Below are 14640 nucleotides of genomic sequence, written 5' to 3' on the forward strand. Positions count from 1 at the left end.
CTGTTCCCCCAAAACAGGCCAGTTTGGAAGAATAATCAACACAGACATATGCAACTGAATTAGGGTAACCTAATAAAAGGAAAATTTAAAAATTATACAGATAAAATAGAGGTAGTAAAAAGTACACTATACTGCACATATCTCCTTGGTAAGAAGGTTTTCCTTTTCCCTGAGGAACAAACCTTAAATGTGGGGGACAAATAATTCTTCAAGAACCAGAATTTCACACGAGTCTTGGTATTCTTCAGTACTGATAGCATCATTATGCTGTCAAACAAAGCAAATAATAATAATCATCTTCCAATGCCTTTCAATCTCAAGAAAATCAAGTAGAGTCAATCACGAGACTGCTAAATGTTCTTCAAGGCAGAGCTAACTGGTGGTTCAATTAGGCAAAGAGAGACCCTAAGTGACGGAAAACTCACTTATTCCTTCTCATAAAGTGATCACTGAGTGGGACGGAAGGAGTGTTTCTCACCTATAAACATGCACCTAACCGATAAAGGCAAATGTTTTAACCATGTAACATCTTTAAATAAACTGCTTCATGAACTGATACATTAATTATAGTACAATGAATAAAGGAGGTTATGGTTAACCGACTACATCACTCTAAAAGGAAAACCTGTAAAGCCACAGCAGCTCTGTGTAACTGCACTGCCTCCCACAGCCTACACTAGACAATCCTGCCAGGAGGAGAGCAGGGAGAGGTAAGCGGGTGGCAAATGGTTACAGCTTCAGGATTCCTACTTTGAAAACAAACAAAAACAAAAACAAATTTTGAGTCAAGGAATTTAATTAAATTCAGTTATTACTAACACCTGACGCTACCATCTTAGGTGAGATACTACTTCTTGGAAATAGGAGGGCTAGCCACAAGTAAAATGACATTTGGGGTACTTGCTATACAGTCATGCAACACTCAACGATGGAGATATGTTCCGAGAAACGCGTCATTACGTGATTTGGTTGTTGTGTGAACATCATAGAGTGCACTTATACAAACCTAGATGGTATAGCCTGCTACACACCTAGGCTATATGGTACTAATCTTATGGGACCTCTGTCGTATATGCGGTCCATCATTTACCAAAACATCGTTATGCGGCACATGACTGTACCAGATTTGTAGTGGATAATTAAAAGTAAAAAGAACCCCGGCATCAGGAAAGTCACTCTCAGGCAAAGGCACATCTTCACAGCCTTCCTGATCACTGACCACAAGGTGTTCTGAGGGCCTTCCCCCTGGCGACCACTGCGTCAACCAGCCCAAGCCTGTGGCCTCTCTTGGCTCTGGCTGTGTGACCTCAGGTGAGTCCCTTCACCTCTGACTCTCAGTGTGTCTATAAAACACAGGTGTTCTTTTGTGAGAACTAAGATCCCTCCCAGCTCTAAAATCCTATGGATCTCTAGGAGGCAGGTCCATGGCCCTGTTCTACTTCTAGTCTCTATGTTAACTTCCTAATTTCTGGTTTAAGCAATGTTTGATAGCCAATTAAACACCATTATCATAATGTCTTCACAGTGATATTAAATGTTTATAGCCTTATAATATCCATAAGATGCTTATACTACATAGCTCGACTTCATGAGGTTAACCAGATCAAAACAATTATAAATGATAATCTATTCACAAACCTCAGAGTGCTTCCAATACACAGACGTACAATATGCAGAAGCCCATAACACTTGTACTCGCTAAATAAGAAGAGTATGATAAATTCATTCATATATACTGAATAATCAACATAACTAACCGAAGAAATCTCTCGTAGAGATGACCAGATGCAACGGAGAAAATATTAATTATGTCATCTTTATCTTGTTTCACTTCCTCAGTCTTCTGTCCTCCCGTAAAGCCCCTACAATAACAAAGGTAAAAACAAGAACACTTGAAATGCTGGTACAGATTCCTTTTCCTTTGCTGGAGGGCAATGCAGAGGGAGCAGACACGAGGCAGAGAGCACAAGGCCAGCAAAACCACCTCACAGGACAGATACTGAGAAGGATGCTGCCTACAAGGCACCATGTAGCTTCAGGAATGGACCGAACACTGGCTACTCCATGCAATCCATACAACGGGAAGTAAACCGAGTAATTATCAACCAACTCTCCAAAGAGTAGGCACAACCCAACGAGAGTTAAGAGTATGGAACAGAAGTAACTTCACCATGAGATGACATTACCCTTTTTGAGTCAAGAGGAAAATACTCATCTTCTCTAAATATAAGTGCATCATTGGCTGCACAGAGCAGAATCAGAAAGGCCCAGACAGCATTATTACACTGAAGCGAGGGATGGTGCCTGTATCTCAGTTTTTCCTTTAAAATACTACTTTGCTTCTGATGCCAATTTACCATTTGAAGGAGTCCCAAAATCCAGATTCATTCTCATTAGTTCCATCACTCAGCAAGTCTTCATTCACCATGTCTGCCTTCTTCTGAACCTGCAATCATATGTGATGGATCTTATTCCTCCCATTGGGTTTAATAGGCATTAAACTGATTTTCACTAGATGTACGATGAAAGTATTGTCAACATTAGGGAATTAATTCTTCCACAAGCAGGTACAACCCACCCAGAGTCTAGATGTATTCAAGAGAAGTATCTTCACCATCTCACGTTAAAACCTTAAGTGAGGAGAGAGCAATCTCTTTTAACTAGACAATAACTGTTTCCAGCTTGAAAAATGGGCAAAGAACCTCAAATTCAACTGTGTAGGAAATACAGTCTGAGTAAAAACAGAAGCACAATGCCCAAGCTAACAGCTCGTTCTAGGGGAAGAGTGCAGCCCATATGAGCTCTGACCGTCAGAAGGAGACATTTCACGCCATAGCCGTTTTTCAGGATTTACTAGCACGAGAACAGGTTGAATCTTCCCTACAGCACAGGGATCATTTTTCTGCTCAATCATGTGTGTGTGGCCTGCTTTAGATTTCACTAGATGTATTATATTTACCATGTGCAATGATTATTTATTCCATAATACCTTTTACTTGAATTTAAGGCACTAAGAACCTCAAAATTCCAAGAATAGAGAGTAGAAGTAAGAAGAAATTAAATAAAGCTACCACGTATTACTGCTGAAATTTTCACTGGCATTCTCCCCAATTTTCTGAGAATAAAATCATCACTAATAATGTGAATTGTAGCTATGTCAGCCACACAGTATCTATGAATGCATTTCATGTAAAATGAGACTTGCGCTGCTCGCTGAGATCACCCAGAAGGGGCCAGCTCTCAGCTGAAGAAAGCCACAGACTCACCTACAAAAGACATTCTGCATTTAAAGCAGCATTCCTATACCCTACAGTAAAATTCCAAAGGTGAATTAAAGTCTTGGGCAGGTTTCCTTTTTTTCCCCTTACCTTTACTGAGATATATGTGACAAATAACATCGTGTAAATTTAAGTGTGCAATGTGATGATTTGGTATAGGTAAATATTGAGAAATTATTACCATAATAATAGTATTACTATTGCAGTTAACACATTCATCACCTCATACAGTTTGGGGCTGGTTTCCAGATACATATTTTTACATAATAGTTTACTGTTGCTTCTACTAAAATAGAGTACCTGCCTTAATATACCAAACTCACCTTCACTTTAATAATTTTGCTCTTGAAGTTGTTGAGGACGACAACAACTTCATCAGCATCAGGTGGAGAATCTGTACCGTCGTGGCTTAGAGAACAGAAAGGAGAACGAAAGACAGATATTACAGATCACAAACCTCAAAATGCAGTCAATGGGGTGACAACAATCCGCCATATTTGTCCACAATCCTTATCATAAAGAAGTTTTCAGAATAAATTATTTTCTCACAACCTGCAGGAAGCCCCTTCAAGCTACACAGCAGCACTTGTCGAAATCTTTATCCTTCACACTGAGTGAGCCAATCAGTCAAAGCCCAAACTCCCTCCTTGAGTCCCCCTTCAAATTACCTTTCATAGAGAAGCTCTCAGGGCTGCAAGCTGGCGATGAGATGAGATCTTAACTACCGTCTGTATTCACAAGGTCTGAGCCAAGCACAGAGCCTTCAATAAAAGAGTGCCTGACGGCATGGGCCACTCTGCACCATCATCAAAACCCATCGCTTCTACTCTTCAACGGGCAAGTAGCAAAACATGGCTCTGCTGCAGAGTTTTGTAAAGGCATCTACTCTCTCCTTCTGTCTGGAGCCAGAATCAGCTGAGTCTAGGCCCTGAGGTACTGAGTCTGGTGCCCATATTCTGAAGGAAGAACTATAACCAGCTCTATTTGCAGGCAGACGGGGCAGAGGAGGAAAAATTTAAAATAATATTTCCCTACTAACTATAACGCCTAAAATTTCCAGTCATCAATTTTCAAGGTGTTAACTGCAGAAAGCCACGATAAAATATGAATTCACGGAATCACTGTCATCCAGCAGAGAGCAGACTTCTCAGGCAAAGGTACAATTCTGATAGCATGAACACTAGAGACTGGAAATATCCAAGAGCAAGCACAGAAGGAAGCGGGCCCTAGACAGCTAGGAAGAGAGGAGTCAGGGATGAAGAGTGGACAGGGAAAGGGCAGACGAAAGGGACGTGGTTTAGAAGGACAACAGATAAACTTCTTATGACAAATTAAAAATCTGTAAAACCGTATTTGGGGAAAACATTATTCAGAGGAAAATCTACTATTTATAATAGAGATGTTATTATAATCCAAAAGTCTTCTATTTCTTCCGTAAGAAATATGCAGAAATCCACATTGCTTTCACATGTGTCAGGTAAGATTCCATGGAGCTAAGATGAGGACTCAGCAGGAGGATGTTTTAAACTCTAATGGAAATCATTCCCTAAATAAACTGACATAACAGTCTTTTCACATAGCTTAACCTAATTTAAATTGTGTTCAACAGAATTTAAACCACAACTTTTTACAAGGCAGTCTAATTTTTTTAAACTAACAGTCACCTGTAGCAAACTTTAAAGCAAAACCCTGGCTACTGACGGAATGCTCTGGGAGTACTTCCATATGACCACAGACAGAAAAGACCAAGCACCAGCACCAAGGTTTCATGGCCAAAGCTTACAGTGTACAGTGCATCTGCAACTCACTCAGGGTCCAGAAATACTCTAGCTGGGTAGAAAAGTTTGACTGCTCTTCATTTCTTTTCTCCTTTCTTGAAATGACTCCACTTCTCATCTGCCTATGGTTTTCATCACAGTGACACAGAATGATTTGACTCTGGGATACTGTTAGCACAAAAGAATGACTGAAGAGGGAAATGTGACTACACTTATTAGTATTTACACCACTTAATATCCAATTATCCCCTGACAATTCTTTCATATTTAACTTCCTGGAAAAGCATTGCTTCATCACACCAACAGCTGTAAATTGAATTCTTTCTGCCTGGCTAACCATCAGCATAGGATTCAATTTGAGCTGATTCTCATTGCAGAATGTTCTGGAAAAATGCCTCTGCAGCACTTACTCCTACCTGTAGATCCTATAAATATCCTCAGAACGTCCTTTTCTTAGTCTGAGAATCCAAGCTCCTGGGTTGGCTTTTAACTGAAAGTAGCCCTAGGACAAGAAGAAAAGACAAACTTCAGTTCTCTTTGAAACATCAAACGCTGTTTCTGAGGAACAGTTATTTCTTTGTCTGAAATATCAGTCACCTATATTTTAAATAAGGTACTTAACAAATCAGTGCAATTCTTAAAAAAAAAAATCTCCACATTAGAAACACTAGTGAATACAGGCCAGTCAAGCAAGAAGCCTGCCCTTTAGCTGTATTTCAGTGAAAAATCAGCGTGCGACATTTGAATAAGCTGCAAACCTCCAAAGGAAAGAAAAATGCTGTCCGCTCATAAGCAATGCATTTTCAGGGGCCAATTTGGGTACAGCAGAATATTGTAATATATTATCTTTTAAGTTGACATGTAATTCTAGTCTACAAGTTTAACTAGTTTTTATATTGACCAATTCAGTCAATCATGAATTTTAATCTCACTCATGTTCAGGATGCTAACTCCTCCATCATAAATTATAGTGCCCAAATGAATATGACTCAGTCTCCCCTTCTGATGGACTGCGGATTTACCAGATTGGCCATCACAATGGTGTCCACGATGACTGGGTTGGCTGAAGTTCCCAGCGTGAACTGCAGACCTCTCGGGGGCTGGCCTGTGGTGATGTCATAGCAGTGACCTTCCAATAAGAGGTACTCCAGCTCATACTCCGCAGCCACCACACTGTCCACCTGCAACACCAAAATCAAATCACTTGAAGACTACTCAGCAATGAAAAGAAACATACTGAGACATGCAACAACACAGGTGAATCTCAAATGCATTACACAAAGCAAATGAAGCCAGACACAAAGGGCTACAAACCATATGATCACACTTATAAGAAATTCAAGAAAAGGCAAAACTATAGTGACAGAAAACAGATCAGCTGTTGCCTGGGGCTAAAGGGAGGGGAAGGGGCTTGCCTGCAAAGAGGAACAAGAGAACTTTCTGGAGTGATGGAAATGATCTGCATCTTGACTGTACTGGTGGTTAACAATTGCATATCATTTTAAAACTCAGGTGGGTTGGAAGGAGAGTCAGGAAAAAGGACACAGAAAAAACATTAAGGAGGTTATTCCAAAAGTACAGATGAGAGGATATGAGTCCAATCTGGGAAAGTGATATAGAGAAAAGCATGTCAAATAAACTGCCGAAGGAATGTACAGATCTCAGAGCTAAATAATGGAGAAGATAGGTAAGACAATCCCACAAGGATTAACTTACATGAGAAACAGAGAAACAATGAGAAAGATCAGAGAAAAAAATGCAAAATCATCTTGGCCTTTAGAATATAGCTGAATATACTGTTGTTCTAAATGCAAAACTCCAAAAGGTACTTAATGGCTCCATAATGGCATACAACCATTCATGTTCTGCACCAGTTGCCTAAATTATTGCTAATTCCTTGCAGAACAGATGACAGAACTGTAGGGTCTTAGGGCAGCCTGGTTTTAGCTAATTAAAGAGTTTCTACCCCAGGCTCGTTCAGACTTGGTTTTGTAACCCTATCCACTGCTAATAATGTACTACTTGAAGCTGAACATGTTACTGCAATACTAAATTCCATAAGTCTAATAATAAGACCTAAGAAGTAAACCTCCACATGCTCACCAAGTCTCGGGCTCTGTACTTTCAGCAGAATGCAGAGAAACTGGAGGAGAGAGCAGCAAAAACTCTGAAGATATGGAAAAAACCTGCTTTGCATTCAATTCTATACTTCCTTGCACTATTCTTTAGTGCTTTTTGTGGCCATTTTATAATCTCTTCAACAAAAGTTTGTTTCTTAAGGGTAAAGACTATATTTCCTATTTATTAAAAATAGGATGGATAGGACTGGGGTGGGAATAAGGCAAGTGTGTACACAGACACACGCATACACAAACACACACACACATACTCTCTCTCTCCCTGTCTCCCCTAACTTAGCACCTAAGGTATTCTTCTTAAAGAAACTTGAGTTACCTAACCTAATGAAAAGAAGGCTAAGAAGTCCTTTGGTAACTATCTTCAAGTTTCCGGCCTCCCAATTCCCAAGAAGACAGAACCAGGAAACAGGCTTCAATTGTAGCAAGAGATATTTAGGGCAGATACAGAGACAAATGTCTTAACAAGGAAGGAGGCTCTGAGACACTGTAAGCTCCTTGAAAGTAAAGACCCTGAGCTAGGCACACAGAGTGAGGGCTAGGGAGAGACAGCAGTGAAATTACACTTGTGAGCTCTCTATCTTTGAAGACACATTAGGGGAAAAGGATCACTTACCTTAAAGACTCAAAATACAGTTATATCAAAATAAATGAAATCGAGAACAGAAAAACCACAGAGAAAAAGCAGTGAAACCAAAAGCTGGTTCTTTGAAAATATCAACAAATTGACAAACTTTTAGTTAGACTGATCAGGAAAGAAAGAGAGAAGAGCCAACTTACTGAAATCAGCAAGGAAAAAGGAGACATCACTATTAAGTGTAACTAAAAAAGACCCTAAGAAAATGCTATCAATAACTGTAAGTGAAAAAATTAGATAACTCAGATAGAATGGATAAATTTATGAATTTATCAAACTCCAGAAACTGAATCGAGATGAGAGAGAAAATCTAAATAGATCTATAACAAGAGACTGAATTACTAATTTTAAAATTTCCCAATTAGCCAAGAAGATTATATAAAAGGCATCCAGATTGGAAAGAAAGAAGTAAACCTACCTCTATTTGCAGATGACATGATCTTATATAGGCCTGTATACTAAGAACTACAAAACATTGTTGAAAGAAATTAAAGACCTAAATAAATGGAAGGACATCCCATATTCATGGATCAGAATATGTAATATTGTTAAGATGGTATTGATTTAGGGATTTAATGCAATCCCTATCAAAATCCCAACAGCCTTTTCTTCAGATATTAACAAGTTGATTCCAAAATGCAAAGAACCCAGAATAGCCAAAACTATCTTGAAAAAGAAGAACAAAATTGGAAAACTCACTTACCGATTTCAAAACTTACTACAAAGTTACAGTAAACAAGACAGTGTGGTACTGGCCTAAGGACAGACACATAGATCAGTGGAACAGAACTGAGAGTCCAGAATTAAACCTTTGCATTTAGGGCTAATTGAACTTCGACAAAAGCACCAAGACCATCCAATTGGGAACAAACAGTCTTATCAACAAATGGTGCTGGGACAACTGGACATCCACAAACGAAAAATAAAGCTGAAACCCTACCTTACACCACATACAAAGATTAACTAAAAATTAATCTAAGGCCTAAATGTAAGAGTTTAAAATTTTGAAAAGTCTTACAAGAAAACATTGGACTAAATCTTTGTGACCTGAGATTAAACAAAGATTTCTTAGATATAACACCAAAGGCACAAACAACAAAAGAAAAAAATAAGTAAATTACACTTCATCAAGATTACAAACTTTTGTGGGACAGGGTTAAAGGACATCTGGATGAAGGACATTATCCAGAAAGTAAAAAGACAACAACTCTAGACAACTCTAGAATGGAAGAAACTATCTGCCAATCATATATCTGATAAGGGACTTATATCCAGAATACATAAAGAACTCTTACAATTCAACAAAAAAAGATAAACCAATTTTAAAAAATAGGCAAAGGATTTCAATAGACATCTCTCCAAAGATACACAAATGGCCAATAAACACATGAAAAATTGTTCAACATCATTTGTCATTAGGGCAGGAATGGAAAATGGTGCAGTCACTCTGGAAAATAGCTTGGCGATCCCTCAAAAGGTTAAACATAGAATTACCATATGATCCAGTAGTTCCAGTCCTAAGTATATACCCAAAAGAAATAAAAGCATATCTACAAAAACTTGTACACAACGTTCATAGCAGCATTATTCATAACAGCCAAAAAGTAGAAACAACCCAAATGTCTAGTGATGAATGGAGAAATAAAAGCCGGAATATCCACACAGTGGAATATTACCTGGTGATAAAAAGGAATGAAGTACTAATATATGCTACAACATGGATGAACCCCGAAAATAATTTAAGTGAAAGAAGCCAGTCACAAAAACATATGATTCTATTTAGATGAAACATTAGAATAGGCAAATCCATAGAGACAGAAAGTAGATTAGTGGTGGCCAGGGGCCAAGGAGAATGGGGAGTGACTGCTAATGGGTATGGAGTTTCTTTTAGGGGTGATAAAAACATTCTAAAATTAGATAGTGGTGATGGTTGCACAACTCAATGAATATACTAAAACTACTGAACTGTACACTTTAAAAGGATGAATTTTATGGTATGTGAATTAGATCTCAGTGAAGCTGTTATTTTAAAATACAATGATACCTGAGCAGTGACGTCTCAGAAGCCCATCCAGACTGTGGTCCAGTCTGCTCAGTAACAGACTACCATCACTACATCTTTAACAGGCTTCACACACGATTAGATACTTGGAAGAATGACACTCTTACCTCTTCTAAATAAATATTATCAAGATCATATGGTGTTCTGACGGACTCTACCATCCAACTCTCAGGGGTGTTCAAATTCAGAGTGAACAGAGGAGACTGTGGCATATCCAAAAATTTTGCTATTGGACCCTTAGCAAAGCTATTGTATGAAGTGAAAGAAATCTCTGGTTCCAAGACATAACGGTAAAAGCTGAAATTGAAAAGAAAAATGTTACTTTTTTTTTTAATGCAACCACAGTCCTTCAGTTTACAGGTATCCACACAGATAAACAACTGGCTTAAAACAAACTTGATTTGGAAGGGTATCCTTCCAGATTGGGAGAAGTGTTTCCAAAACGATCTCTTGATCTAATTAGACCTCCTGCGGTTGTTGCTGATGCAGGAGAAGAGCAAGAAGGATGGGACGGAGAGGCGAGATGGCTCCTCCCTGTACTGTTATCGGTGGCTGCTGCAGGGGTCGCAAGCATTTCCTGACCACTTGCCTCCCTTTGGTGAGAAAAGCTCACTTTTCTCTTAAAAACAAAGTCCTAAATGGTGATTGGGTTCTCAGGTGAGCCCTGAAAACACCATAGGTAATAATTTAAACATTTCTCTTATACGAAGACAATGGTGAAAGCTGGGAACCCTTCTGTCACTTTCAAACACTGTTTCAATTCACAGAACACAGCACATTTCCAAGTTAGGAATTTCTCACAGCCCCAACATGTGCTACACTATTACTATTAACTGCTTTTTATATAACCTTTTTCATAAATGACCACTCCAAAGCTCAGAGAGTATACAGCTAAGCTTGCCCTCCTTTTTTTTTTTTTTTTTTTTTGTGAGGAGATCAGCCCTGTGCTAACATCTGCCAATCCTCTTTTTTTGCTGAGGAAGACTGGCCCTGGGCTAACATCTGTGCCCATCTTCCTCCACTTTATATGGGACGCCGCCACAGCATGGCTTGCCAAGCAGTGCGTCGGTGCGCGCCCGGGATCCGAACCAGCGAACCCCGGGCCGCCGCAGCGGAGCGCGCACACTTAACCGCTTGCGCCACCGGGCCGGCCCCGTCCTCCTTTTTAAGAAACATGCAAATGAGCCTCAGCAAGCTTCCACTGACATATATATTCCCCTCAAAATGCCTGCTCTTCTAAGATGAAAAAGTAGAGACAGGTGTCTTTCTGCACCACAACACATTTTAACTAGGTAAATTAATAGCTAAATCGATTCAAATTCAAAATTAGTTTTAAAATTAGACAATTATATAATTCTGACAGGGGGCGGGTAGGGGTAAGCACAAGTGCAAGTAGCCTGAGTTCAATGCCACCTAAATGCTCCCAGGCCCACAAGAAGTTTTTAGAAATTAGAGCAGAAACTTAACAAAAATGTACATTCAGTAAATGATTTTTTCAAACATGACACCCATCTATAAACCCATTTGATCCTTAACATTCAATATCAGCTTTCAGATTTATTATCATTTTTTCAATTGGTGATTTCTTAAATAGCTTGTCTTACCTTTTTAAAGGCATGTCGGAAAGTTTAGATTGGCAGTTCATAAATACTCTTAGATTCACGTTGATCAGCTGAGTTAAAACCTAAAAGAGCAAACCAGATGACAACACAAAATTTTTCCTATAGAGAAAGTGACTAATATTTGAAGCAAAATATTTACGTTTTCTCTTTAGAAATTTATCATTTGACACTGAGTTAAGACAGAGAACATTTCTTGATATCTCAAGAGAAGATACACAGATAATAAATGCCATAAAGTCTGCACTGGAGAAGTTTCTGGAAATCACAACTCCAGTGCACAATATGCATCACTTGGACAAACACATGAGAAGTGGGCTATCGAAAATCACTGCTCCCATGTGTGGTGCAGCAGATGCAGATGGGCAGCTGTCCACACGAGGGAAATTTCAAAGGTTCATCAGTGCAGCTTATATACTACAGCATGAAAAGAACATACATGTAGAAGCACCCACAAAAAAGGTTCATTGATTACAATTTGATAAAACTCTACCTTTAAAAAAAACACAACTCAAAAAGAAAAGGTGGAGGCAACTACGTTTTTGGCAGAGCTCTTTTAAATTTTCTTAAAATTATAATATACGTATCTAAAGGACATGCTACAAAAAAAAAAACGCTCCTTATAAAAAAGGAAAATGATAAAGCAGAATTCTTTTACCTTTGTACCTCTTGACTATTATAAACTAAAATACGGCACAAATCAATTTAATTCAAAGACATTTTGCTCTGAATAAGGATGATAATTGTTTTTCTTAAATACATGAAATAACCCACCAAACTCGCGCCAACTTTCTAAGGTTATGAAGCTGTTTTCAGAGCCATCACCAATCTTTATGAAGATGTTTGCTCTGCCCCAGATGCCCTGCAGCATTTCCAATGCCCTTTGAAGATGACTAAGGGAACAACGAGGCTCTCAGAGAGGCACAGGGCGTGTGGCCACCACAGGGAAGAATGACGGGAACTGCTCTGCAGCTGTCCCTACCAAAAGCAAGGGTGCAAGTCTCTGTGCTTCTCTGGTGACAGGGTCAATGACAGCCACGACATCAAAGTACGTCTCCCCTTCCTTCGGCCTCAGTTTAATCGCACTACAGAGATCAAAAAGATAAAACATTAATCTGGAGGAAAACAGGAAACAAAGTTAATTTTTTTTTTTTTTTTGGTCCAACATAACCTATCAGCCCTCTTAGCATTTCAGAAAAAATTTTAGATCTAGGACAACAAGGATACATGGTGGTCAACTGTGATTATGTCTACCTCAAAGTCTGCAAAACCCTCTAATGACTCAGATTAACTCAAAATGGATTGAAAGATTTGTTTTAAGAGAAGAAAACCAGCTTGAAATTGTATTTAACAAAAAACTGCTAAAAGCTTATGATATTTGACAATTACAGAAAATTACGTCAATTTTTATTTCTTGGCAATAAGGCTATGAGGAGAGAAGAAATAAACTGATTTTTTTAAATAATAAAAGAAACATTAGAACATTACAAAAAACTTGAAAAAGAGAGAAAAAGGAAATAAACAATCATAAGATCTCACCATCCCAACCTAACCACTTTGTCGCATATTTTTATGTAGTCCTTCTTAAATGCCTATATAAAGATCAGCTGTATCTATAGAATATTAGCAATTTTATAATTTTCCTTCCTTCTCCCACTACCTTATCATAAAAATTTTTCCATATTGTTACGTATCAAAAATCCTGAGTAAAAAATAATCTTCTATTTACCAAGTGAATCCGCCATAGTTTACTTAAGCTATTTCTTATTGCTGGACATTTGGATGGCTTTCAACCTGTAAATAACCTTGTACATCCAGCTTTTCTCAGACTTGGAAATTTCTTTAGAGTCAACAAAGTCCTAGACATGAGATTACTGAGTCACAGGATACAAATATTTTTGTGGCTAATATGTATTGTCAACCACATTTCCTCAAGAACTAAACAAATTTATAAGGCCAAGAAATGAACTTCACCACATCTTGTCAGCATTAAGTTATACATATTTCACCTGTTCTGAATAAGTGAAAAATGATAGCTAACCGGTTAGGTTTCACTTTGTACCTCTAGGATTTCTGGGGAGTACTGCATTTTCCCATACGTAGTTTCCAGTTGCACGGCTTCCTTCTGAAGTCACATTGACTTATGTGACTTAAGAGGAGCAGGAGCCTTTGAGACATTTCAAAAAGGAATAAACTTGAAAGGATTTAAAAATACATCCAATTTTCCAAAAATATTAATTGCTTAAAGCAATGCTTACTTTTGTTTGCTCTGGACAATATTTTAATGTGGCTTCAATGCTAGCCACTACTTTTATGCAAGAACATTTACCCAGCAGGATGAAAACAAAAGTGCAAAACAGCACGTAACTAATAAAACTGGGTAACTATAACCTAAATGGTGACAACGGCTATTTCAAATCTAGTTAACTGCTTTGGAAACAACCATTGGAACAGCTTTGTGACTGTATGCAGCAGAGGCTTTCAATTTTTGATATTAACAATTCCAGGTACCAATAATTGTTCCAAAACAAATTTTTTTTACTCTAATACAGCTGTTCTCAAAGCGTGGCTCCAGACGAGCAGTATCAGCTTCACCTGGGAATTTGTTAAAAACAAATTGTCAGGGGCCGGCCCCGTGGCTTAGCAGTTAAGTGCGCGCACTCCACTGCTGGCAGCCCGGGTTCAGATCCCAGGCGTGCACCGACACACCGCTTCTCCGGCCATGCTGAGGCTGTGTCCCACATACAGCAACTAGAAGGCTGTGCGACTATGACATACAACTATCTACTGGGGCTTTGGGGTGAAAAAAATAAATAAATAAATAAATAAATAAATAAATAAATGAATGAATGAATGAATGAATAAATAAATAAATAAATAAATAAATAAATAAATAAATTGTCAGGCCCCAACCCAGACCTACTGAATCAGAAACTGCAAGCAATCTGCATTTTACCAAATTCTCTAACTAAAAGCCAAAGTAGGAGACCCACCACCATCAGATAATGTGGACCTCTGTGCTCCTCTAGAATGCTAGAAGGAAAAGCTCATTAGAGAACAGCATTATACAAACTCTCACAAAGGGAACAAGGAGAGGAGACCCAACAGTCCTCTGGAGAACAGCACCTGAG

At 38.6% G+C, this 14640-nt stretch overlaps 1 protein-coding gene across 4 annotated transcripts in view; it reads right to left on the reverse strand.

The window, feature by feature from the left end:
* The window catches only part of UGGT1 (UDP-glucose glycoprotein glucosyltransferase 1), a 114834-nt gene that overhangs the window by 18960 nt on the left and 81234 nt on the right, over window positions 1-14640 (reverse strand). For all 4 annotated transcript variants that reach the window (XM_004423940.3, XM_087434998.1, XM_087434997.1 and 1 more), the window contains 9 exons: window positions 12492-12594; window positions 11495-11574; window positions 9998-10187; window positions 6079-6237; window positions 5473-5558; window positions 3602-3686; window positions 2358-2446; window positions 1758-1862; window positions 183-267 (listed from right to left, as the gene is read on the reverse strand). In XM_004423940.3, coding sequence (XP_004423997.1) covers window positions 183-267; window positions 1758-1862; window positions 2358-2446; window positions 3602-3686; window positions 5473-5558; window positions 6079-6237; window positions 9998-10187; window positions 11495-11574; window positions 12492-12594 — 982 coding nt within the window. The remainder of the gene's footprint in view (window positions 1-182; window positions 268-1757; window positions 1863-2357; window positions 2447-3601; window positions 3687-5472; window positions 5559-6078; window positions 6238-9997; window positions 10188-11494; window positions 11575-12491; window positions 12595-14640) is intronic.

Source organism: Ceratotherium simum, chromosome 9, assembly GCF_057802395.1.
Source record: "Ceratotherium simum simum isolate JZ-2026a chromosome 9, ASM5780239v1, whole genome shotgun sequence".
In the NCBI taxonomy this organism is placed as follows: Eukaryota; Metazoa; Chordata; class Mammalia; order Perissodactyla; family Rhinocerotidae; genus Ceratotherium; species Ceratotherium simum.